At 25.5% G+C, this 25,566-nt stretch overlaps 8 protein-coding genes across 8 annotated transcripts; 2 read left to right on the forward strand and 6 right to left on the reverse strand.

Moving 5' to 3' along the window:
* Window positions 1-1,902: 1,902 nt before the first annotated feature.
* On the forward strand, window positions 1,903-2,463 carry OCT59_012670 (uncharacterized protein; the record flags this gene model as incomplete). The annotated part of the gene is made up of 2 exons (XM_066140267.1): window positions 1,903-2,335; window positions 2,420-2,463. 2 exons carry the CDS (start codon window positions 1,903-1,905, stop codon window positions 2,461-2,463), a joined length of 477 nt encoding a protein of 158 aa, XP_066001157.1.
* A 2,960-nt stretch (window positions 2,464-5,423) lies between these two features.
* On the reverse strand, window positions 5,424-5,873 carry OCT59_012671 (uncharacterized protein; the record flags this gene model as incomplete). Its single annotated transcript, XM_066140268.1, has 3 exons — window positions 5,424-5,621; window positions 5,700-5,738; window positions 5,835-5,873. The coding sequence occupies 3 exons, from the start codon at window positions 5,871-5,873 to the stop codon at window positions 5,424-5,426; spliced, it is 276 nt and encodes a 91-aa protein (XP_066001158.1).
* A 346-nt stretch (window positions 5,874-6,219) lies between these two features.
* OCT59_012672 (uncharacterized protein) lies at window positions 6,220-6,552 on the reverse strand (the record flags this gene model as incomplete). The annotated part of the gene is made up of 1 exon (XM_066140269.1): window positions 6,220-6,552. One exon carries the CDS (start codon window positions 6,550-6,552, stop codon window positions 6,220-6,222), a length of 333 nt encoding a protein of 110 aa, XP_066001159.1.
* A 2,293-nt stretch (window positions 6,553-8,845) lies between these two features.
* On the reverse strand, window positions 8,846-10,327 carry OCT59_012673 (uncharacterized protein; the record flags this gene model as incomplete). Its single annotated transcript, XM_066140270.1, has 1 exon — window positions 8,846-10,327. One exon carries the CDS (start codon window positions 10,325-10,327, stop codon window positions 8,846-8,848), a length of 1,482 nt encoding a protein of 493 aa, XP_066001160.1.
* Window positions 10,328-11,203: 876 nt separating this feature from the next.
* Window positions 11,204-12,090, reverse strand: OCT59_012674 (uncharacterized protein; the record flags this gene model as incomplete). The annotated part of the gene is made up of 4 exons (XM_025332153.1): window positions 11,204-11,436; window positions 11,568-11,660; window positions 11,877-11,927; window positions 12,006-12,090. The coding sequence occupies 4 exons, from the start codon at window positions 12,088-12,090 to the stop codon at window positions 11,204-11,206; spliced, it is 462 nt and encodes a 153-aa protein (XP_025176325.1).
* Window positions 12,091-13,402: 1,312 nt separating this feature from the next.
* OCT59_012675 (uncharacterized protein) lies at window positions 13,403-14,902 on the forward strand (the record flags this gene model as incomplete). Its single annotated transcript, XM_066140271.1, has 1 exon — window positions 13,403-14,902. One exon carries the CDS (start codon window positions 13,403-13,405, stop codon window positions 14,900-14,902), a length of 1,500 nt encoding a protein of 499 aa, XP_066001161.1.
* A 3,339-nt stretch (window positions 14,903-18,241) lies between these two features.
* On the reverse strand, window positions 18,242-19,747 carry OCT59_012676 (uncharacterized protein; the record flags this gene model as incomplete). The annotated part of the gene is made up of 1 exon (XM_066140272.1): window positions 18,242-19,747. The coding sequence occupies one exon, from the start codon at window positions 19,745-19,747 to the stop codon at window positions 18,242-18,244; it is 1,506 nt and encodes a 501-aa protein (XP_066001162.1).
* Window positions 19,748-22,187: 2,440 nt separating this feature from the next.
* OCT59_012677 (uncharacterized protein) lies at window positions 22,188-24,188 on the reverse strand (the record flags this gene model as incomplete). Its single annotated transcript, XM_066140273.1, has 4 exons — window positions 22,188-22,613; window positions 22,690-22,743; window positions 22,811-23,654; window positions 23,754-24,188. The coding sequence occupies 4 exons, from the start codon at window positions 24,186-24,188 to the stop codon at window positions 22,573-22,575; spliced, it is 1,374 nt and encodes a 457-aa protein (XP_066001163.1). The 3' UTR covers window positions 22,188-22,572.
* Window positions 24,189-25,566: the final 1,378 nt, after the last annotated feature.

Here is a 25,566-nt window from a genome sequence, read left to right on the forward strand (position 1 = left end):
TATTTTATTAATCTGAATTCACTTGTAACTTAAAAAGTCTCAATGAGCTTTCGTAATAGATTATTTGTACCTTATGAATGTATTGAACATTTTCAACAAAATTTTATAAATTGGACTAGTGGTAATGATGATATCGATAAATTTATTCAAGATACTCAGCTATTAGCTTTTAAATATGATCATATATTGGAATGGATGCCTTATGATAGATTTTACAATATAAATTATATTACAGAAAAAAAAGTATATAAAGCAAATTGGATTGATGGAAATATAAGTTATTGGAATGATGAAAATCGAAATTTGGAAAGAGAAAACCAACATATGATTGTAACATTGAAAAAATTAAAGAATTCAATAAATATTGAATTAGAATTTAGCAATGAGGTATAATTAACTTGTTATATAATGAAAATTTTTGTAATTCTAATATTTTAACTAATGTATTATATACTTTTGTAGATTCTCAAAACTTATGGAATAACTCAAAATCCAGAAACAAAATACTATATGATGGTTTTGAATGACTAATGTAAAAAATGTAATCATACATGTTATGCAGTTCATTTTCAACAAAATTTTGTAAATTGGACCAGTGGTAATGATAATGTTGATAAATTTATTCAAGATATCCAGTTATTATTAGCTCATAAAAGTGTAAGAGAAGCATTAGAATGGATATCTTATGATAGATTTTATAATATAAATTATATTACAAAAAAAAAAGTATATAAAGCAAATTGGATTGATGGAAATATAAGTCACTGGAATAGTGAAAAACAAAATTGGGAAAGAGAGAATAAAAATATAGTTGTAACACTGAGAAGATTAGATAATCCAAAAAACATTACATTAGAATTTATAAATAAGGTATAACGAATTCGTACTTTAATGAAATTTTTGAAATTTTTAATTTACTAATACTGTATTAAACTTGTAGATTAAAATAGATCATTTATTTTATGGAATAACTCAAAATCCAGAAACAAAATATTACATGATAGTTTTAAATGATAAATGTAAAAAATGTAATTGTATATGTTGTGCAATTCATTTTCAACGAAATTTTGATAATTGGGCTAGTGGTAATGATGATATTGATAAACTTATTCAAGATACTCAGCTATCAGCTCATGGTAGTAATCATGACAATGATGTATTTAAAGATGTTTTAGAATGGATACCTTATGATAGATTCTATAATATAAAATATATTACAAGAGGTGGATTTGGCAAAGTGTATAGAGCAAATTGGATTGATGGATACATAATTAATTGGAAATCTGGTTTTTGGAACAGACATAATGAAAACATGTTTGTAGCTTTGAAGAGTTTGGATAATTCAAAAAATGTTACATTAGAATTTATGAATGAGGTATAATTTAATTATTTTGATTTATTATTTTCGACAAGATATTAAAATCGCAAATTGTATTAATATTATATATCTTTATTTTAATATAGATAGCATCTCATAATAAAGGAAAAATAAATAATACTTTTATTATTGGATTTTATGGAATGACTCAGGATCCAGAAACAAAAAATTATATGATGGTTTTAGATTATGCAGAAGATGGAAGTTTACGAAATTATTTAGATAGAGAATATAGCAAATTAAATTGGGATGAAAAGATTGAATATATGTTTGATATTATAACTGGACTTTATCGGATTCATAATAAGGAATTAATTCATCGAGATTTGCATATTGGGAATATATTAAAACTTAAATATAGGATCGCTATAACTGATATGGGATTATGTAAGCCTGCAAATTACATTGCATTGGAGAATGCAAAAAATAACATATATGGTGTTTTATCTTATATAGCTCCTGAAATTTTAAGAGGACAAAACACTTATTCTAAAGCTGCTGATATTTATAGTTTTGGTATAATAATGTATGAAATAATTTCTGGATTACCCCCATACCATGATATAAGCCATGATGAAAATTTGGCAATAAACATTTGCCGAGGACTTAGACCAAGGTTTAATGCTAAAGTACCTCAATTAATTGTTCATTTAATTAAAAGATGCTTAGATGCAAATCCACTAAATCGACCAATGGCAGGAGAGATTAAAGATACTTTACGTAAATGGCAATATATACCAGCAGAATTGAAAGCACAAATTGAAGAAGCAGATGAATTTAATAGTGACAATCTACCAATTGATAGTGTAACTTTAACTAATTTAGGCTTATCATATGAAATTCATTCAGAAGCTATTTATACGAGTAGATTGCTTGATTTCAATGATCTTCCTGAACCAAAAAATTCCGATGATTATTACAAACAAAATGATAATATTATAAGCAAGAAATTTTCAGGTAATTAGCTTTAATTAATGAGTTGGTTATTTTAAGTATGCGAATCATTTATTAAAGATGCTAATTAAATTTTTTATTAAATAGAATCGTTACAAATTGATATTTCTCAATTGAATACTAGTCAGTAATTAAAATTAAACTTTAATTTATAAGATTAATGGATTATTAATGATATTTTTATTTTTTTCTAATGATTTAATGTTATTTTATTTGTTTTCTTTTAGGTCCAGAATAACAAATTAAAAGGTACAGAAACGTTTTGAATTAAAGTCACAACAAATTTTAGTTGGAGTTACTTAATGGTATATAGTGAAATATTTTCATTAAAAGCATTAACTTTTTTTTATTTTTATATCATTACAATTTATAGTCTGTCTAAATTTAGCTTTCTTATAATAAATATATTTTTAAATGGAGTATTTTATTTAGATTTAAATTTATTTATTTTTACTTTTCCAATTTAAAGGAATGGCAATTTTTTTTTACAACTAAATTAGTGAATAGGATCTTGATTTTATATGTCATTAAATTATATAATTTTATAAATTTGGCTTACAAATAAAGCAAGTAACAATTTAACAATGATTTTATATTATTTTATGCAAACTCTCAGTATTTTTTTTTTTCAAATAAAATTCCTTTTACTAACATTCTATAGTATAAGTAGTCTCGTGTTCCAAACTCAAAATTTTAATGCTGTTTTTTTAATAAGAACCTTAGTATCCCTACTACTAGATATGTAAGTGAAATCAAATTGATACGATTTGTAGCCAAAAAATTTTTTAATATCAACTAGTTAATTAGCCATTAAGTTTATTAATTACCTAATTTAGAATTTTTTGGATGTTTAAACCTCTAGGCTGGGCTAATATATGATGATAAGTTTAAGAAAGTTTTTTACTCTGCTTTGAACACACGTATTAAAATCATATTGTCTTTACAAAATTCTTCAAGATGACCAGACCAGCCACGGCAATTAAACAACTATGAGAAATTGCAACTTTAAAAGAAGTGAAAATATACATTGATAAAATAAATACGTATTTAATTTTCATGTATGTAAAATTATTAATTCATTAGTATGAGTCGTTATTATTCAAATTTTTTACATAGTCATGCGCTTGATGTCATTTGTAAACCGCAACATTTTTTTTTTCTCGCTTACTTTTCTTACTTTTGTATTTAATAGTAGAAATGTATAAACAATTTTTTTCAATGTTAGGTAAAATTACATTGTAGTTTTGGAAGATATGAGTGTTATGGAAACAATGGCATTACTATTGAAGTTTGGTGATGATCAAAACAAAAATATTCAATTCTCCTACTATATTATCGTTCTCCATTTTTATGATGAAATTTGACCTAAAAAAAAAAAATAATTATGATATCTTGGCGCATATAAAGTTTTCAAATATTTCACACAAATTTTTAGGTTATTTTAAAGTAAGTTGCATTTATATTTTCTATTAATTTCTTATCATTAATATCTTAGATTTATCTATGGTATGTTTATGTTGGTATAGTTCTAATTGTCAAATCTTATATACAAACAGCCGATATACGGATATACCAGATAACTCAGTCTCAAATCCTTATCTGTAAATTATATTTATTATTTTTTATCTGAAATTATTTTTGCTTAGTTGCATAATTTATAGTAGTCAACTGAGATTTATATAATATAATCACATTTATTACATTGAGTAATTGACTATTTGCAATACAAAATACGATTATTAAAGTATAGATAACTCATAATTTCTAGTATATATTAAACTAGGGAAACGGAAACCGGTATTAAGTTCGAAGTGACGGTTAAATCACAAAATCTGTCACCTAGTAAGGACAGTTCCCGTGATGAGCAGAATAATTGGGAATTACCGGACATAAAAAGGTTCCTTGTGATTTATTAAATGTGGTGAAGCCTCATTCATTTATTTTCATTCATAAAATTTAAGACGTCCTCCTCTTATTTTCAATTATGATTGAAGCTTCATATATTGTAGTGTAATTTATATTGAGAATTTCAAGATTAACATTTTAAATAGGTTTTTATTAATAAACTAAATTCCATTATCGAAAACCATCATTTTAGAGTAGATCCTTATGAAGTTGAATTAGCGTTAGAAAAAAATGAGGATTATCTCAATCATAAATCTATAATAATTCAAAGATTTACTTTACAAAACTTCACAAAATTAAAACCTTTAAAAAAAAATACCAAATAGATACTTGTTATGATAAGTCACGAGTTTACCACGGAATGATCTAATTATTTTTGTTTCCTAATGTAGTTATGCTTGATAATAAATTCCTTTAGTAATTGTGTTTTTTTTTTAAAAAAAAAGTCTATAGAATAGTTACTTAATAACAATGGAAAATTTTTTTTTTTGATCATTGTGCTTACACAAATCAGGATGCTTACACATGACAGATACAGTATTTCTCATTATATCTTTCAATTATTAAATAGACTTCACAAACCTAGCATAAATGAGATATAATAAATACTCACATCAGAAATTTTTATAGGAATGGGACTGTATTGTATGAGAGGTGATATTAGAGATTGTAATTTACTATTAAACGTAAAATACATGCTTTTGGTCTATCCATGGGTTGATAAATAAATATTTCAAATGTGAAAAGAATAGTATATGATTTTTTCATCCATTTTTAATTGCAATTTTATTAAATAATATTAAACTGATGAATTGCTATATTTACTAGACAAATAAACTTAATTTATTTGATTCAGAGTTTATTAATGATTTATATCATTTTTAGCGAATTCTAGTGATTCTTTATCAACTTATACTACAGAATATCACGATTCAAATTTATACATCCATCATCATGTAACAATAAAAAAGCGTATCACGTGGAATTAATGGAAATTTCCTGGCTCGCACTATCAGTTGTTTCTCAAATCACGGGATGTGCGGCTAGTTAGATTCTGTGTAGCATCTAACACATCACTCGATATTTTCATAAAACAGGCGGAGTCTCTCACCATGAAAAAATATCACAACTATCAAGTGGAGCGATGATTGATAATAAAGACATTTGTCATCATCATTTGCCATCGTCAAAGAGGTTGGTCATCATCTTCCTTTCCCAAGTCTATTTGATGAGATGTAGTACATGCTCTATTATACCCGGAGCTATTGACATCTCTATTAGATCCCGCACTTTCCGTTCCAGCTACCATTTCCAGAGATGATGATGTTAACGTATCTTTCACATAACTCGCAGATCCTTCTGCTTTATTATCATTATGCTTGATCTGTTCATACAATAAATAATAGAAAAATTATTAAGAAATCCCGTGAACAAACCCTTATCATAGGATTATACTCTATACCGACTTCTTTGAGGCAGATGTGTCAATTGATTTTTTATCCTGCAGATATAATGTTAGTCATTAAAAAAATGCTCACTATAAAATTCAAGACGACATTTTTATGACAAAAGGTTATTATTATATTCTTATTCTAACCTTTGGTAATGATTGATTTTTTTTTTCGCTTTTGTCCATTGACTGGATCAGCTGTAGAAATAGACTCAATCAGTACATCAGAAATTATAGGTAGTTTCCTGTATCGATATTTTTACTATTCATTTTCCGGCGAAGCATGCAGTTCACGTTTGCAATAGCCGCTTATTCTATTAGTAAAAAGGAAAATAATATTAGTATTATGGTTGAATGATTATTATAGAAACTGCGGATAACTATTTGGGCAATTAACAAGTTCTGGGCAACTACAACTGAAAGTTGCGGATAACTAAAAGTTTTAGATGACTAAAAGTCGCAGAGAACTGAAAGCTTTAGATAACTAAAGTTTGGATAATTAAAGTTCTACACAACTAAAAGTTGCGGATAACTAAAAGTTTTGGATGACTAAAAGTCGCGGACAGCTAAAAGCTTGGATAACTAAAAATCGTAGAATGGGTACAATAGTTCGGGAGGACATAAAATATAGACCTGAAGAATAGGTCAAAAGGCTATTAGTTTTCTTTATTTTCTTGGTATCTAAACTTTTATTAATAATCGCGCAAAGACTTTTGTTAAGCGCGTCAGTTGTCTTTTCGTAATTAAACTGTTTATAATCTCCTTCATGAATACGATGAATACGTTCCCAATTTTGTTGGAAATGGAAAATCGACCATGTTCCAACATCGTTTTCGTTAAAATATTCACGCCATACTTTAGCCATATTCCTACTAAAATGTAGAAAAAATACAAAAATACACGTCAAAAAAATCAAGAAATCGTTTTCTTTGAATTTTTGTCTTACTGTGGATCTATAAATTAATGATCACATGATAGAATTCTTGTGATCGCATGTAACGCACATAATACATGTTTTAAAGCCTGAAAGATGGCAGATGCAATAGACATTTTCCGAAAAAAAAATTTTGATTCAAATGTTCAAAGTGTATTAAGTGTATTAATTTTTCAGATGATAGAGGTAACGATGAAATGTATGATGTAATGCGAGTCCCAGCATCAAGTTATTTCTTTGCTTAAAGCAGTTTCATCACGCATGTCACACAGTATTGCACATCAAGAATTTAGTAGTAGCTCCTGCAATAAAGCATTGTATCATATATGAAATCATATTTATTTTTTGGGTGCACATTAAAAACACTAATTCGATATGGGCGAACTTTATTAAATGCTTCAACTACCGTTATTATCCAATAATTTATTATTATTATGCTAATATATAATATTTTTTTTTTGTTAATTAACCTAATTAACGAAAAAAAAGTTTAATTTGTCTTATTAATTATATTTCATTTCGTTCAAGATAATGCGGTTGGCCGCAGCAGATCGCATTACTGAAGCTATCTAGTTAAAGTATAACGGACTTTTTTTTTAATATACTTTTTTTTCAGGTTTTATAAACTGGAAATTTATTTATTTTTTTTTAAAAAAAAAAAGAATACCTTTTTTTTTAATTCTTATAAACCGAAATTTTTAAAAATAATACCACTTTTTTTTCCAGTTCTTTCAGACAAAAATTTCTTTTTTTTTAAATTGAAAAAAATTTTATTAATTGGTTTTTGGTTTTTTATTTTTTCATTTTTCTTTAAAAAAAACTATATTTTATTTTTTCTGTCTTTTAATTATCAATTATATTAATAATTAACGATAGAAAAGATATTTTTTTTTCATTATCATATTTGTTTTTTATTGTATTTATTTAATTATAACTAACACTAATAAAAAGATAATTTTTTCGGTTGCCTCCATACTTTAACATAAAAATATTTAATTATATTGACTATTGAATTTACTGAACGGATTTATCAATTCTTTAATACCGTGGTTATTTTTATATAAAAAATGTAAGTGGATGAATAAAAAAGTGTAAATTGGTAGGCGAAAAAAACCTATTTATGGATTTTGTATGACTCAGAATAAAAAAAGATGTTTGTGAAATTGCTACTTTTCCATTTAAAAATGAAATTTATAGTAAAGCAAAAAAGTATTTTGCTAGTTTTTTTTTAATCTGTGAAATGATCAATAGTTAGTATAAGATTGTAATATGTCATTACATTCTTGTTTGAGTAATAAGACTGATTGTATTTCGCGTTTCAACAGAACTTATTTTTTTCAAAACTGTGGGAAAATTTAAAAAATAAAATTTTTTGTATTTTTTGTATATTTTTTTATTTATATTATACAATTATATTTTTCATATAAAAGTTTTACAACAAACATTACTTACTTTTTATTTATTCCTTTACATTTCTTTACATTTCTACAAAATTTCTTTACTTTGATTCTCTTCCTTTATTACTCCTAATCACTTTTCCCTTTCCCAAATCAATATCTTGGTTTAGGACTTTAGGTGGTGTGGAAATTGTTTGGAGAGTTATAGTACTATGAGAGGGACATGGGTGCCTACTTTTTGTAAGCTTGTGTTAATTTTCATGGTTGGAACATTATATATATTGCATTTCTTAATTGTGGTAGGCCGTTGTACATAATAAGAAAGCATATGATAAATCTTAAAAAAGCGAACTGTACTAAATGGAATTTTTATAGTATAAAATTTTATTTTTAATAACAAGTTACGTATTTTATTCAAGTGCATGTATGTGACACTGTCGCGGAACTATGACATGATAATATTTGAAAAATCGAATTTTAGTTTCTAAGTAAAACTTCATAGAAAGAAACCAATAATTCAGAAATGTCTTCTGGAAAAAAATTTTATAAATTTATCATCTAGGTAAAGATATTATTAATGAAGAGAGAACCAACTTTCCTCTTAATTTAAAATTAACAGATATTTTTTTTTTTCAGTAAATAAATTCATAATTTTTATTACTCACGTTGTAATCATTAATTCCCACAACTACTGTATTATTAAAAAAAAGACCTGCTAAATAAATTACTAGTGAATAAAACATCTTAGTCTATTAAGAACTTAATACTCTACATACTAATTTCTAATATAAAAGAATCAACTAAAAGTATGACGATGATTTATATTTTTAATTCATATCTTCTACATACTCTTCAGATTCACATTTAAAGCTTTTAATTACTCCATTATTTTTATATTTATCAATCAAATTTTTATAATCTTCTTCTTTATAAATAGAATTGGATGTAAGTATAGAAAGTGCAGGTCGACCTCTCCATTTTTCAAAGAATTCTTCCAAGACTTCCAAAGAAACATTAAATTCATCAAAAAATCTAATTTCTCTTAGATTAATTGGTGCTGATTTAATTAATATTTTTAATATTTCTTTTCTATTTTCTAAAATTTCTTCTTCAGTTTCGAATATATAACTATTTGATGTAATTAATAATAATGACTTCAGATTTTGACATACTTGTAATAATTTTTCAAATTCAATGAAATGATTTTTTGATGGCATAAGTGCAAGTGATAGATATTCAATCAAAGGACAATTTTCATAAATTTTACAGATAAAAATGAGAGATTCATAACTAAAATTATCTAAATCATGTAAATAATCAAGAGGTTTTAATGAAACTTCTTTAAGATGTCCTCCACTATTTTCAATTATAATTGAAGTTTCACCTATTGAAAGATAATCTATATTAAGGATTTCAAGATCTTTATAGACTAATGTATCCAATATATTTCGTTCATCAATAAAATCAAATTCATTAGTTTTTAAAGTTTTTATATTATGAAGTTTTGGAAGTAATCTTTGCATTGTTGCATAATCAGAATTATTAACATGTAGGAAAAATAGTATAAGATGATTAAGAAAGCCTGCCTTTTTTTCTAATTCAAGAAAGGTTTCTTTATAAGGATCATCTGTAAAATAATCAATCTCAAAATCATCAGTCCATTCAAAATATTTTAAATTCTTCTGAACTTCAATTAATTTAGCAATTCCAGAGTTGGGCTTTGGTACTACATTAACAATGATGAGTCTCTGTATATATTGACAAATACTCGCTAATCCATAAAAGTATGAAGGATCAATAGATGTGTCACATTTTAGTTCACATAATGATTCAAGACGATTTTTAGCTTCCGGAATATAAAATATTTGATGTTTAATTAAATTCATATCTAAACACTTCAACTCTGGAAATTTCTTCATAAAGAGACAATAAAATTCTTGTTGTAAAAGAAATTGATTATAAGCTAAAGAGGATCCAATAGAAGTTATAGTATTCAAAGTTTTTACATTAATACTTCTACAGAATGATAAATAATCAAACAAAAGTGGTTGAAATGAAACTGATGGTAATTGTATTCCTTGTCTTGTTAGGAATTCTTTAATATCATCAGATAAATATGAAGCAATGATCATAAATAAATAATTTTTATTACTATACTTTATATCATAGCACCAGGGATTTCTCCATAAAATTGGAATCACCGTTTCACACCAAATTTTATTGACCATTAGACAAGAAAAGAGAGATTTTGAATCGACTTGTAATTCTTCAAATATTAAGAGAAGAATATCTTTATTGAGTTTTGCCATCCTTTTATCCAAAAATAATGAAAAACAGTTTAGAATAAATCTTTTATAATTGAAATTTTTTTAAAGCAATTTTAAATATGATTTTACAAAAATGTTAAAATTATTATTTTTTTTTTTAAAAAAAAAAAAATGAATAAAATAAAAATAAAAAATATGAAACGAAAAACTATTAATAATAAATATCGGAATCAAATTCCGGACAAATTAAATTGTACTGTGCGACCGTGGTACCATGCGACCATGATGATGATCAAACGCATCCCTGTAATGTGTGACAGGTTATATCGATTATATTGTACCTTGAGATACTTTTTTGGAAATAATCGACAAAATGATCACATGCGCCACAGACAATTTTTCACGAAATTTTTTCTATTCAAAAAAACAAGCCTCAATAAACTTATGTTCACGCATTTGAAATTACATATATAGGTGTACTTATGTCCGATCTATAAGCTTACTTAGAGCAACAAAGGGGTTTTTGCCGTAAAATTTGACTTAAACGCTTTTTATTGTAAAAATGCGCCACATACTTTAAGTGTATAACAGGGATCGGTAAGTCGAAAAGGAGTTGTGTCGGGTTAACCAAATAAGTATTGTATGGTGCTGTAATCGCTATTGAGTATGGTTTTTATAGTAAACTATACTTAGCTGCTTGTTGACAATCGAAATGAGTATTATATATTTATTAATTTAAAATTTATACTCAACTGCCATATAAAGAAGATTAAAAATATAGCAACCATATATTGTTATTATTTATTTAAAGTTTGTATATAGTGTTGAAATAGAAAATAAGAAAAATTTAAATTTTAAAACGAAGTATTATATTTGAAATACTTTTGTTAGTTAATATTATTGGTTAATTAACCAATTTTAATTGACGCTCTTTTTCACAATTATATAATTCCATTTCACGAATTTAGCTTCACGTTCCCTTAATACAATTTCTCTTTCTTTTGATGCTAAATCATTTTCACGATATTCAAGCTCTTTAACCCTTAAAGTCAACTCGTTCTCTTTATTATGATTATTTTTTTCATAATTATCATCTTCACAACAATCTTCTTCAACATCGGTATCAATTGCAATGGTTTTTTGTTCTTTTTCTTGTTATTATTGGATTGCACATTTTGTTTACGCTTCACGGGAACTGATTTTGCAGTATTTGGTCTTTTAGTCTGCATGCGGGCTAATAATGATGTATAAATAAATAAATAAATAAAATTAATTAGTTAACCTTTAAAACTTTTATTTCTGGTATTTTGATATGTAATATTATTGCCTTTACGTTTATTTGACTGCACACTTCGTGCAATCTTTCTTGCGTCCCCTATAATAAATAAATAATTTTTTAAATTAAAGTGATACTCATTATTTTTTTTTAAAAAAATAAATATTTATAAATATATATTTCATACTGAATAATAGCAGTTACTAATTTGAGATTCTTTCCACGACGATTGCTTAATACATGTGCTGCCTCCGCAACATTGGTATTATCAGGAGACGTTTCCCATACCTCATTGTTGATCTTTGTTTGACATACATTTGTTTAATGACGCAATCACCCATTTTTGACGGTAAAATTCGATCCAATCTAATAAAAAATTAATAAAATTAATATAAATTTTAATATATAAGTAAACCAACTTTATTATTAATCATAAATACAAACCAGAAGTATTTTCATCAGCCATTTGAATATTATTAAACAATTTATTAATTATATCTTCCGATTCAGCTGCAAGAAGTGCATACATGTCATTCTAAGCCATCACAAACATTAGTCAGTGAAAAGTTGAAGAAGCTCAATATGCTGGTAAAAAAGAGAAGAAAAGAAATTTATAAAATTAAGTAAAAAAAATGTCAAAACTAATTGGTGAGACAAAACATGAATAATAAACATTAAAATTACATTCTTGTGGTTCATGTGATAAGTTTTTTTATATATAAATTTTTGTAGCAAATTTTCGTCACACAATTCAAAGATTTATTTATACAGGTAGCTTAAACATGACACCACATGACTGCAATGATTTTATATATAAAGATTTACTACTTCTTTATATTGCTATTTAAAGAAAACTCTTCCGCTAATTTTTGGTGCAAAAATTTTTATGGCTGCTCTATGCTTCATAACAGCTCTTTTAACTAAAAGCCTTATTAAAGAATTTTATTTTCCTACTCAATAACACAAAAACCTGATTCTTATTCCGGATAGACCTGATTTTAGCGACGAATAAAAAATCTACCTAAAAGCGCGATTATATCGTAATTCTGCTTAAGATAAATGTGTGACAAATCACATTATATTACACAAAATTCTTGCACGAAATTTTTTTTTTTATATCAATTTAAAGAGCTTCATCACAAGATAAAGAAATAGCTGTATCCATTATAAATTATTTGTCAAAATTTCAATTATATAGGGTTTATTTAATGAAATCATTTAAAATTGATAAAATTTCAGAAAAATTTTCCGATTTTAAAAAATAGAATTTCTTATAACACTATGAATGATTTTTAAATATCTCGAACTTTGAGATTGAAAATTTGATTATAATGATCCGTATAAACAATAAAAAGAATTATAATCTATTCCTTAATATTAAAATTAGATTACATGCTATTTTTTGATTCCGTTTCCGCCGTTAAGTGGTTTTACTGGTTTATCGTACCAATAAAATTTGAACAATAATAGTAATAACATTAATAATTTAAAATTTAAGTGATATAAATTGTGAGTAGTAAATTAGATTTGAACTTAAATAAATACTGTATAGATTTTAAAAATTAATTTTTATTTACTACAATCACGTGTTTTATAAAATAAGCATCACATGGCATTGTAATACGCTGTTTGATCGTCATTATGGTCGCATGGTACCGCGGTCGCACAGCACAATTTACTGGTATTTATTATTAATAATTTTCTTTTACTTATTTTTATTATTATTATTTTTTTTTTAAAAAAAAAAAAATTTTAACATTTTATAAAATTATATTTAAAGTTACCTCAAAAAAAAATCCCAATTATAAAAGATTTATTCCAAACTATTTTTGGATAAAAGGATGGCAAAACTCAATAAAGATATTCTTTTCTTAATATTTGAAGAATTACAAGTTGATTCAAAAACTCTCTTTTCTTGTCTAATGGTCAATAAAATTTGGTGTGAAACGGTGATTCCAATTTTATGGAGAAATCCCTGGCGCTATGAGATAAATTATAGTAATAAAAATTATTTATTCATGATCATTGCTTCATATTTATCTGATGATATTAAAGAATTCCTAACAAGACAAGGAATACAATTACCATCAGTTTCATTTCAATCGCTTTTGTTTGATTATTTATCATTCTGTAGAAGTATTAATGTAAATACTTTGAATACTATAACTTCTATTGGATCCTCTTTAGCTTATAATCAATTTCTTTTACAACAAGAATTCTATTGTCTCTTTATGAAGAAATTTCCAGAGTTGAATTGTTTAGATATGAATTTAATTAAACACCAAATATTTTATATTCCGGAAGCTAAAAATTGTCTTGAATCATTATGTGAACTAAAATGTGATACATCTATTGATCCTTCATACTTTTATGGATTAGCTCGTATTTGCCAATATATACAGAGACTCATCATTGTTAATGTAGTAACAAAGCCCAACTCTGGAATTGCTAAATTGATTGAAGTTCAGAAGAATTTGAAATATTTTGAATGGACTGATGATTTTGATGTTGATTATTTTACGGATGATCCTTATAAAGAAAGCTTTCTTGAATTAGAAAAAAAGGCAGGCTTTCTTAATCATCTTATACTATTTTTCCTACATATTGATAGTTTTGATTATACAATATTGCAAAGTTTACTTCCAAAACTTCATAATATAAAAACCTTAAAAACTAATGAATTTTATTTTATTGGTTTTACTGCTGATGAAAGAATTATGTTGAATACATTAGTCTATAATGATCTTGAAATCCTTAATATAGATTATATTACAATAGGTGAAACTTCAATTATAATTGAAAATAGTGGAGGACATCTTAAAGAAGTTTCATTAAAACCTTATGATTTTATATATTCTCAAGATAATTTTAGTGATGAATCTCTCATTTTTATCCGTAAAATTTATGAAAATTGTCCTTTGATTGAATATTTATCACTTGCATTTTTACCATGCAAAAATCATCTCATTGAATTTGAAAAATTATTACAAGTATGCCAAAATTTGAAGTTATTATTATTAATTACATCAAATTATTATGAAACTAAAGAAGAAATTTTAGAAAATAGAAAAGAAATATTAAAAATATTAATTAGATCAGCACCAACTAATCTAAGAGAAATTAGATTTTTTAATGATTTTAATCTCCCTTTAGAAGTCTTGGAGGAAGAATTCTTAGAAAAATGGAGAGACCGACCTGCACTTTCCATACTTACATCCAATTCTATTTATGAAGGAGAAGATTATAAAAATTTGATTAATAAATATAAAAATAATGGAGTAATTAAAAATTTTAAATGTGAATCCTACCTATATGTAGAAGATTTGAGCTTTAAAATATGAATAATTGCCACGCTTTTGACTGATTCTTTTATATTGGAAATTAGTATATAGAGTATTGAGTTCTTAATAAATTTAATAGACTAAGTGGTTCTATTCACTAGTTATTTATTTAGCAGATCTTTTTTTTTAATAATAGTTGTGGGAATCAATGATATTGAGTATTGAATTATGTACTAGTACAACGTGAGTAATAAAAATTATGAATTCATTTACTGAAAAAAAGTATCTGTTAATTTGAAATTAGTAAGAGGGAAGTTGGATCTCTATATATCTTTTCATTAATAATATCTTTACATAGATGATAAATTTATAAAATTTTTTTCCAGAAGATAGTTCTGAATTATTGATTTCTTTATATGAAGTTTTACTTGGAAACTAAAATTCGATTTTTCAAATACTAGTTATCATGCCATAGTTCTGCGACAGTGTCACATACATATACTTTGAATAAAATACGTAACTTTTTATTAAAAATAAATTTTGATACTATAAAATACCATTAACAGTTCACTTTTTTAAGGTTTATCATATGCTTTCTCATATAATTATGTACTAGTACGGCCCTACCACAATTAAGTAATGTACTATATATATGTTCCGACCATGAAATCGCCACAAGCTTACAAAAATTAGACACCTATGTCTCTCACATAGTACTATTACACAAAACAATTTCCACATCACCTAAACCAAAGCGATTAGTGAGTAATAAAGTAAGAGAATTAAGGCAAAGAAATTTTGTAGAAATGTAAAGAAATGTAAAGGCCAACCTAAACCAACATCATGGCAAAGTATATCGGCTTAAAGGATCAATCAAGCGAAATCAAGCCACTTAAAGGGCATTCAAGCCAAACCGAGCCAAACCGTATCGGCTTAAAGGGCATTCATACACATATACTTTCGTGTTATTGCATGTAGAGACAGAATAAAAAAAATAGTTTTATGCTCATATCGGCTGTAGTTATACCTACTGGGTAGTGAATTTTATATGTATTTGTTTATCCGTTCCTAGGAGATTTTGCATTAAAAATTAACATCATACTATGATAGACGGCTTTGAAAATATGAGTAATTCAGACAGATTTGCATTTTCTAAATGAGAATAACTTTCTTTTAATTTATTTGTAATCTCAATATTATTTTTCAAGTGTAATAATAGTTCCGAAGCTTTTAAAAATTTTTAATCATTTTTTTTAAAATCTTTGAATGAAAAAAAAACAAAATGAAAGAAAATGGGATTCAACAATAAAATATACTATATTTATACTCATGATGGGAAAGTGATATACCATAAAACAAGGTATTCTTTAAAGTTGACCAATCTGATATTACAGTTTTACTTACTATACTTAATAAAATATAAACCCTGGGTCTTTGCCCTATTTGCAAATTTATGCCAAAGAGAAGATTTTTAAGTTAAAATACAGAAAGCTTTTAGGGAAAATGAAATTTTTGTTTTTTTTTCTAAAAAAAATTTTATTACCTAAAGTTCCAAATTTTTTAGTTAGTATTTAATTAAATTTATTTAACATATTTATCTTTTAAAAGATTATGTTTACTATTTAGTTTTTTATTTATATGGGTGTGGTGAATTTTATCCAAATGAAATTAGCAATACTCTAATAAAAAATAGAAAATAAGTAAGAAACTCTTGCATGTACTGTAGCAGCATAGTCACAAAAGACATGATGTAAACTTAATTACAAAAATTCTTTAATAATAAAAAATTTATATTTATATTGGTACTTGAATAAATTTTTTAAGCTGTATAATTAACTATTTATTTAGTTAAATGGGTACATCACGGCGGATTTATGAAATACCCTAAATTTGTCCGTCATGTCAAATTAAATAAATATTTGAGTGTCTTTTAGTCACCAAATTTCCCAAATTTATTAGTGAACAGCCAAAAATGAGCCCTAAAAAATTTTTTTGTACCCCAAATCTTGCGTCTAACCAATTTTTCCGTTACCTAACCAATTTTTCCAGTGTTAAAGGTGCGTCATATTTGACATTTTTTAGGAAAAAAGCTTAATGTTTCTATAAGTCAATTTTAATTCCCGAGGGCGCAGCAGGGTTTTTGCCAAATTTCATAAATCCGCCGCAATGATATACTAGTTTATTTTATATATATTGTTTACAAAAAAATATCTCTTAAAAAATTATGGTAATAAAAATAATTAGATGTACTGAAGTCATCAAATTTGCGGTACCAGAATTTGGGCTTCCTAAAATTTTAAAAAGAAATATATAATCAATAATTGTATTATAGTTTTTTTGGAATTTTTTACTTACGAAAGTTAAGACACTGGACTACACGTCTGGTGGAAGATCTCTTTGCACAAAGAGCTTTTTAGTAAAAAAAATCACTAGTATGTAAAGCTTTTCTTTTTCCAAGACGATTAGATGGCGGAGTCAGTTGTTAGTTCAGTTAGGTCAATAGACATTATAAGGTCGGTAATCAAATATTTCTTGGTGAAATAGCTGAGAAAATAAGTTTTGGATAATCGTAATCAATGATGATATATAAACGTAGTCAACATTAACGCGTAATTTTAATGATCCGAGTCTAATTCAAGTCAAAACCCGAGTCAAGGAAATGAATTACCTGATCTGACAGGTTGGGTCATGGTCACGAGTTATTAAATTGTTAATACTGACCCGATTTAAAATTCACTCGGGTTGAATTATCCGGGTTATCTTGGTTTAGATGATGTAGAAATTGTTTTGAGTGTAATAGCACTATGTGAGGGACATAGTGTCTACTTTTTGTAAGCTTGTGGTAATTTTCATGGCCGGAACATATATATATAGTACACTTCTTAATTGTGGTAGGGCTGTAGTACATAATTATATGAAAAAGTATATGATAAGCCTTAAAAAGTGAACTGTACTAAATAGTATTTTTATAGTCTTAAAATTTATTTTTAATAACAAGTTACGTATTTTATTCACATACATGTATGTGACACCTATGGCATGATAATATTTGAAAAATCAAATTTAGTTTCTAAGTAAAACTTCATAGAAAGAAACCAATTATTTAGAACTATCTTCTGGAAAAAATTTTATAAATTTATCATCTATGTAATCCAACTTCCCTCTTAATTTCAAATTAACAGATACTTTTTTTTTCAGTAAATGAATTCATAATTTTTATTACTCACGTTGTACTAGTACATAATTCAATGCTTCAATATCATTGATTCCTACAACTGTAATTAAAAAAGATCTGCTAAATAAATTACAAATATCTTAGTCTATTATATTATTAAGAACTAAATACTCTACATACTAATTTCTAATATAAAAGAATCAACTAAAAGCATTACGATGATTTTATATTTTATAGTTCATATCTTCTACATACACGTAAGATACATATTTAAAATTTTTAATTACTCCATTATTTTTATATTTATCAATCAAATTTTTATAATCTTTTCCTTCATAAGTAAAATTAGATGTAAGTATAGAAAGTGCAGGTCGACCTCTCCATTTTTCAAAGAATTCTTCCAAGACTTCCAAAGAAATATTAAAATCATTAAAAAATCTAATCTCTCTTAGATTAGTTGGTGCTGATTTAATTAATATTTTTAATATTTCTTTTCTATTTTCTAAAATTTCTTCGTCAGTTCTTTGCATATAAAAATTTGATGTAATTAATAATAATGATTTCAAATTTTGACAAACTTGTAATAATTTTTCAAATTCAATGAAATGATTTTTTGATGGCATAAGTGCAAGTGATAGATATTCAATCAAAGGACAATTTTCATAAATTTTACGGATAAAAATGAGAGATTCATCACTAAAATTATCTTGAGAATATATAAAATCATAAGGTTTTAATGAAACTTCTTTAAGATGTCCTCCACTATTTTCAATTATAATTGAAGTTTCACCTATTGTAATATAATCTATATTAAGGATTTCAAGATCATTATAGACTAATGTATTCAACATACTTCTTTCATCAGCAGTAAAACCAATAAAATAAAATTCATTAGTTTTTAAAGTTTTTATATTATGAAGTTTTGGAAGTAAACTTTGCATTATTGTATAATCAAAACTATCAATATATAGGAAAAATAGTTTAAGATGATTAAGAAAGCTTGCCTTTTTTTCTAATTCAAGAAAGATTTCTTTATAAGGATCATCTGTAAAATAATCACCATCAAAATCATCAGTCCATTCAAAATATTTTAAATTCTTTTGAACTTCAATCAATTTAGCAATTCCAGAGTTTGATTTTGGTACTATATTAACAGCAATAATGAGTCTCTGTATATATTGACAAATACGAGCTAATCCATAAAAGTATGAAGGATCAATAGATGTGTCACATTTTAGTTCACATAGTGATTCAAGACGAGTTTTAGCTTCTGGTAAATAAAATATTTGATGGTTAATTAAATTCATATCTAAACACTTCAACTCTGGAAATTTCTTCATAAAGAGACAATAAAATTCTTGTTGTAAAAGAAATTGATTATAAGCTAAAGAGGATCCAATAGAAGTTATAGTATTCAAAGTTTTTACATTAATACTTCTACAGAATGATAAATAATCAAACAAAAGTGGTTGAAATGAAACTGATGGTAATTGTATTCCTTGTCTTGTTAGGAATTCTTTAGTATCATCAGATAAATATGAAGCAATGATCATAAATAAATAATTTTTATTACTATAATTTATCTCATAGCACCAGGGATTTCTCCATAATATTGGAGTTACCGTTTCACACCAAATTTTATTGACCATTAGACAAGAAAAGAGAGTTTTTGAATCAACTTGTAATTCTTCAAATATTAAGAAAAGAATATCTTTATTGAGTTTTGCCATCCTTTTATTCAAAAATAATGAAAAATGGTTTAGAATAAATCTTTTATAATTGAAATTTTTTTAAGGCAATTTTAAATATAATTTTATAAAATGTTAAAATTATTTTTTTTTAAAAAAAAAAGTGAACAAATAAATAAATAAGTAAAATAAAAGAAATATATACCGGAACCAAATTCCGGACAAATTAAATTGTTCTGTGCGACTGTGTTACGTAATGATGATCAAAAAAATCAAACATTACGTCAAATAACAGGGGACCTCACAATCCCATGTAATAATTTAAACATTTAATAGAATCCTAGCTTGAAATTTCTTTAAATGTAATATAAGAATATCGTAATTTAATCTTAACATAATGACATAATAATTCAACTTAATTTTGTAACTAATCTTCAATTAACTTTGATGTTTCTTTGAAATATTACATTTATTTGACTTGTATTCACTTAAAAAAGTTATAAGTCTTTCTCATAAATAATAACGTAAATTCTGGGAATTAAACTTATTGTGTATACATTATAATTTTTATTCTCTAGGCTGATTATCCAAATGATTAAGTACCGACTGACTCAGGTGATACAATGACGTATTGGTTTCAGCTCATACTAGCTTGGATTAATTTACACTAATGCAGTATGCTGCTCTATAAAATTTAATATTCCCTTTTCTAAATATTTTATTTTATATAATTAAAATTTTACTACAACTTATGTTAGAGGATGGAGACAAAAAATGAACAATAAAAAATATATTAGAAATATTAGCAAAAAAAGTCTTTTTTTTATTGGAGTTATTCAAAGATTTATTTTGTTGGTTTGAACCGAAAAAATAATTAAAAATAAATTAAAATTTTTTTTTGGTTTAAAAAAAGATATTACAAATTATATTTATTTCGAATAAAAATTTATTTCGATCTGATCCAAACCTAAAAGGTAAAAAAAAAAATTCGGTAAAAAAAAACTATTATAAATAAAAAATGGAAAAAAAGGCGATCATCATGACACTGCAGAGTCAATCCAAACCCAAAGGGGAAAAGAACAAATGAAAAAGGAAAAAAAAGAAAAAGAAATAAATTAAAAATCCGGTTTAAAAAAACCGTGAAAGGAAAAGGTTTAACAATCAAAGGAAAAACCAAAGGGAAAAAAAATCAAAAAAAATCATTTTACTGCAGGCCATCGGAACGTGCACATGACCTCGACAGACAATCAAACTAATAGGACACCCGGGGTTTTCATGTATTATCATATTGATTTCCGTACTATTACATAATCAAATTTTTTTATAAAGGTATACTATACGATTATACGAAAAAAAAAGACTGTCTAGTAGAATAGAATAATTCTGAATATCTCCATAAATTTTACCGTTCTGTTTACTCTCTAATCGCTTTCATTTAGGAATTAGGATAGATGCTAGGCTAGTTGCTATAATTCAATATATTAAAAGTTATGCAAATGTATCACTCTTTATCTTTAAGTCACTTCAATTAAATTGTTTGTCCAATTCTCTCAATTTATATAGTGCAAATTAGAAATCAACTTTATCAAAATTATTAAGATTATTTTGAATTTATTTCATCATATAATTCAAATCCTTTTTCTTATCAATTTGGCAAAGTAAAAAAAATATAAATTTTGATCAACAGAAATAATAAACAATATTTACTTAACTCGGGTGAAATCATGATATTTCCGATTTTGATTTTTAAAATAAGAAAAAAATTGATAAATCAATATCTAATAAAGTAAGAGTTAAAATATATATACTATATAAAATTCCTAATTAAATTTGCGTGATTAATTCTTAAATATAATAAAAGAACTGAAATAACACAGTTAATAACTCAACTTTTCATTTGTAACAAAACTTCCACTAAATAAAAATGTTGTATTGAATTATCATATTTATTTGTATTACCTTGGGAAAATTCATGTGTTAGTCTTCTAAAATTATATTATTTCTTCATCAAAACTTCGAAAATTAATTTTTTTACAAAACTCGAAACCAAAAATTTTAATTTTTATAAACTGTCCATTAAATGATTAGTTAAAAAAAGTTTTTCGCCTCCCCTTTTCGGTTTGGTTTTTTTTTCAAACCGAAAATTTTTTTTTAATCACTTTTCTTTTTTTGATTTGGTTTTTATTTAAACCGAAAGAATTTTTCATTCTTTCACCATTTAGGTTTCGGTAGGCATCTGATATATTTTGGTCAAAATGATTTGATGGCTGCCAGGATCACTGTGTACGTTCTGATGACGAATCTATGAGATTTTGAGATAATTTCAACAGATCGGTTTACCTTTTTCTTTTATACTTTTTTACCAATTCTTAAAGAATGAAAATTTTTCTGATTTTAATTTTTTTTTTTAAAAATTATTTTTTTTTCAATTTAAAACCAAAAAATACTTTTTTTTTAATTAGTTTTTATACTGAATTTTTTTTATCATCATTTATTTTAATTTTTTTTCGTTGTTTTTTTATTGTTCATTTTTTATTGCAATTTTTTTTTTGGTTATCTCCATCCTTTAATAAGTTGTATGTAGTAAATTTTAATGATGTAAATAAAAAATTTGATTAATCAGATATGCTTCCACAATACTAATGTATAATAGTATATGAAAGAATATGCCAACTGCTTGAACAGTGCAAAAAAGATTATGTAAAGTAAGATAAACCTGTAGCAGAATAAGAAAAAAGGCCATGGGTAGTATAAGTTTGTATATTACCATAAATTAATCCTGTTGCAACGCAACAGGTTACAGCAGCTAGTACATTATAAAGTAATTAAGCTACCAATTATACTATCATATAGCTAATAAATAATATTTAATTCACTAAATCATCAACCTTACTTTCATCGTCAATGTCTAAATATCAGCAATATAAATATTATTAGAATATCTAAAATGTATAGTATAATATTAATTATGTTTAATATAGTACCTCTTAATTGTATTGAATTAGATACTTCCAAGTCGATTAATTGGGAGTCACAAACTATTAAAACAATAAAAGTTAATAATTATTAAAGTAAAAAAAAAATTTTAGAAGTAGAAAATAGTACCTTCATTATTAACATATGATGTGATAATGGATGAATTAACGGGCTTTGGTAATAAATTACTAAATGTAAACGCTCTACTAGTAAATACAGCATCAGAATTCTTTTCATACGAAGTTGAGATGTTTGGTATTTCTTTATTAGCTTCTTCAAATGCTGCTTTAATTTCGTTTCCTTTATAACCAAAATTTTCTACTTCACCATAACTACCCCAAGTAGAATCACGCCAAAAGATAAATATATTGTATAATTCGTTAGCTGTTGGTCTTTCATTTGGATTAGCATTCATGCATTTATAAGCTAATTTCTTATAAAATTCAGGAGTTCCTTTTCCAAATTCTGGTCTGAGTCCATTACATATGGCTAATGCTAAGCTTAAATCATGTTTTTTATTGTAAAAAGGTGGTTTTCCTGATGAAAATTCAGCCATAACTACACCTACACTATAAATATCGGATGATGATGTATATGGTTCTCCGTTTAAGACTTCTGGTGCAATATATGGCATTACTCCATAAACTTTACCATCTGATTTTTGTTCATTTACTGGTCCTGATAATCCAAAGTCTGAAATACAAATAGGACTAGCATGTAAAATATTCCCACTATGAAAATCTTTATGGCAATATCCTAATTCATGTAAATCTCTTAGGTCTACGAGTATAGAATATAAATGACTAATTTTATCTACCCACATAATGTTGTTAAAGTCATTTGAAAGAATACTTCTCAAATTTCCATTATAAGCAAATTCTATGATCATCATATATTCTTTAGTTTCTGGGCATTTAGTTAATCCATAAAATTTTAATCCGTGTTTATTAGAAATTTCCCAATGTATTTTAAGCTATTTTTAATAAATTTAAAATAAAAAAATAAAATGATTTAATATTAAACACCTAAATGAAATAAATTAAATAAGATACAAAATAGTATAAAAACGTACTTCATTTAAATATTTATCTGACATATTCTGTGATCCATTCAGCCTTTTCAAGGCAATTTTCTTAGATATAGGTTCTGTTTTTTTCCAACTTCCATCACTTTGTTCTTCATAATATGATTTACCATCAATCCAAGTTGCAGAATATACTTTGGCAAATCCACCTTCACCAATTTCTTTTATATCTGTAAATCTATCAAATGGTACCCATTCAAGAAAATTATAATTATATTTTTTGTCCCATCCTGCTGGCTTGCACATTGTATCTTTTATAAACTTATCAATAACAGAATTTCCACTGGTCCATCCTTCCATTATTCTAAATGGGTCACATTCTTTACACCATAATTCTTCAGTAAAAGGTTTATTGCAATATGAACAATTTTTGTGATTGGAATCTCCACCTGAGATATTTAATTTACTAAATTCGGTTTCCATTAGGTTATTTTCGTAATATACAGTATTCAAAAAATAAAATAAAATAAAATAAAATTAAATTAACTTTTTTTTTGAACGAAAAAATTTTTTTTTTATATTTACAATGAGTTACTAAAAAAGGATATTTTAAATCAAAAGCGGGATTACTCCGATCATTGCACAATTCAGGTGATCATTTATTCGGGCCGTATTTTTTCCGATTCATTGATCTACCTTTTTTTAGATTTCGAGACGTCATCAAAAATGCTAACATTATTAAAATTTTTTTATTATAATTTATATTAGTTTAATTATGAAAGCAACAGCGTAATCGTAAATGTTAATTCAAATTTAGAAAAAATAAAAGTTCTAGTCAACCTTCCATTGCATTACTGAATTAACCCATAACTAGTGAGTAAACTAAGTTGGTATTTTTATTTTATTTTTTTTAAAAATTCTTGAGTATTAAATATTGTTTATATACTATGAATAAATATGAAATAAAGAATAATTGCCATTATCATATTAACATATTTTATGAAAGAAACAAAAATTACGTAATTAACTAAATATACACAGGATGCCTAAACCAAGTTTTGTAGTTTTACATGTTTAAAAATTTCTATTATGGTTATGTTAGCCGTGTCAATAGTATCATCATAAATTGTGCATTATTTTTTTTGCTCTTTTGTTATTGTTTTTTTTTACTAAAACTTTATACTCTTAATCATATACTAACAAGACGTCTAATGAAGTTTCTTTCTTGAACAATATCGATATATTGTCAACATTTCTTTTAATAATCCAAATTTTTGCTAATATTTTAGATTCACTTTTGTCACTTGAATATTCTTCTTTTTTTGCTTTATATGCTCATCAAATGACTTTTATTTTCTGTCCTCATAGTAGGCTTCTAAATTAAATTTGTCAAAACAATCATCGCTGTATTTTAAATGGTAAAGTTGAGATAGTAATAACGTGATGGGACGATAGTAATTGATTGGGAATCAACTTTTGACATTTTATAAGGAAATCAAAAACAATGGAAGCAAGTTTCAAGGAATAAAGTAAAAAAAAAATAAGTCAACAGTTGAAACAAATGAAAAATTTCTTGTTTATTTATAATAAAATCAAAAAAAAAAAAATTTTTTCACAATAAATAAGCGAAAAACATTTTTTTTTCGCAACAGCTTCTATTGTGAAATTAGTTAAATTCTGTTTTGTGACAGTGGTGGTTTTTTAGCATGATACTAAACAAATAACGTTCTTTTCTTTTCTAGGAATAATGGCTTTATTATTCAAATCTAGAAGTTTCGTGTAGATGTATTTTCAGAAGGTTTTACAGCAAAGTATCGTACTTTTTTTTTTTCTTATTTAGGAATAAAATACAGTAAAGGGA

This window comes from Rhizophagus irregularis, chromosome 20 (assembly GCF_026210795.1).
Source record: "Rhizophagus irregularis chromosome 20, complete sequence".
Lineage (NCBI taxonomy): Eukaryota > Fungi > Glomeromycota > Glomeromycetes > Glomerales > Glomeraceae > Rhizophagus > Rhizophagus irregularis.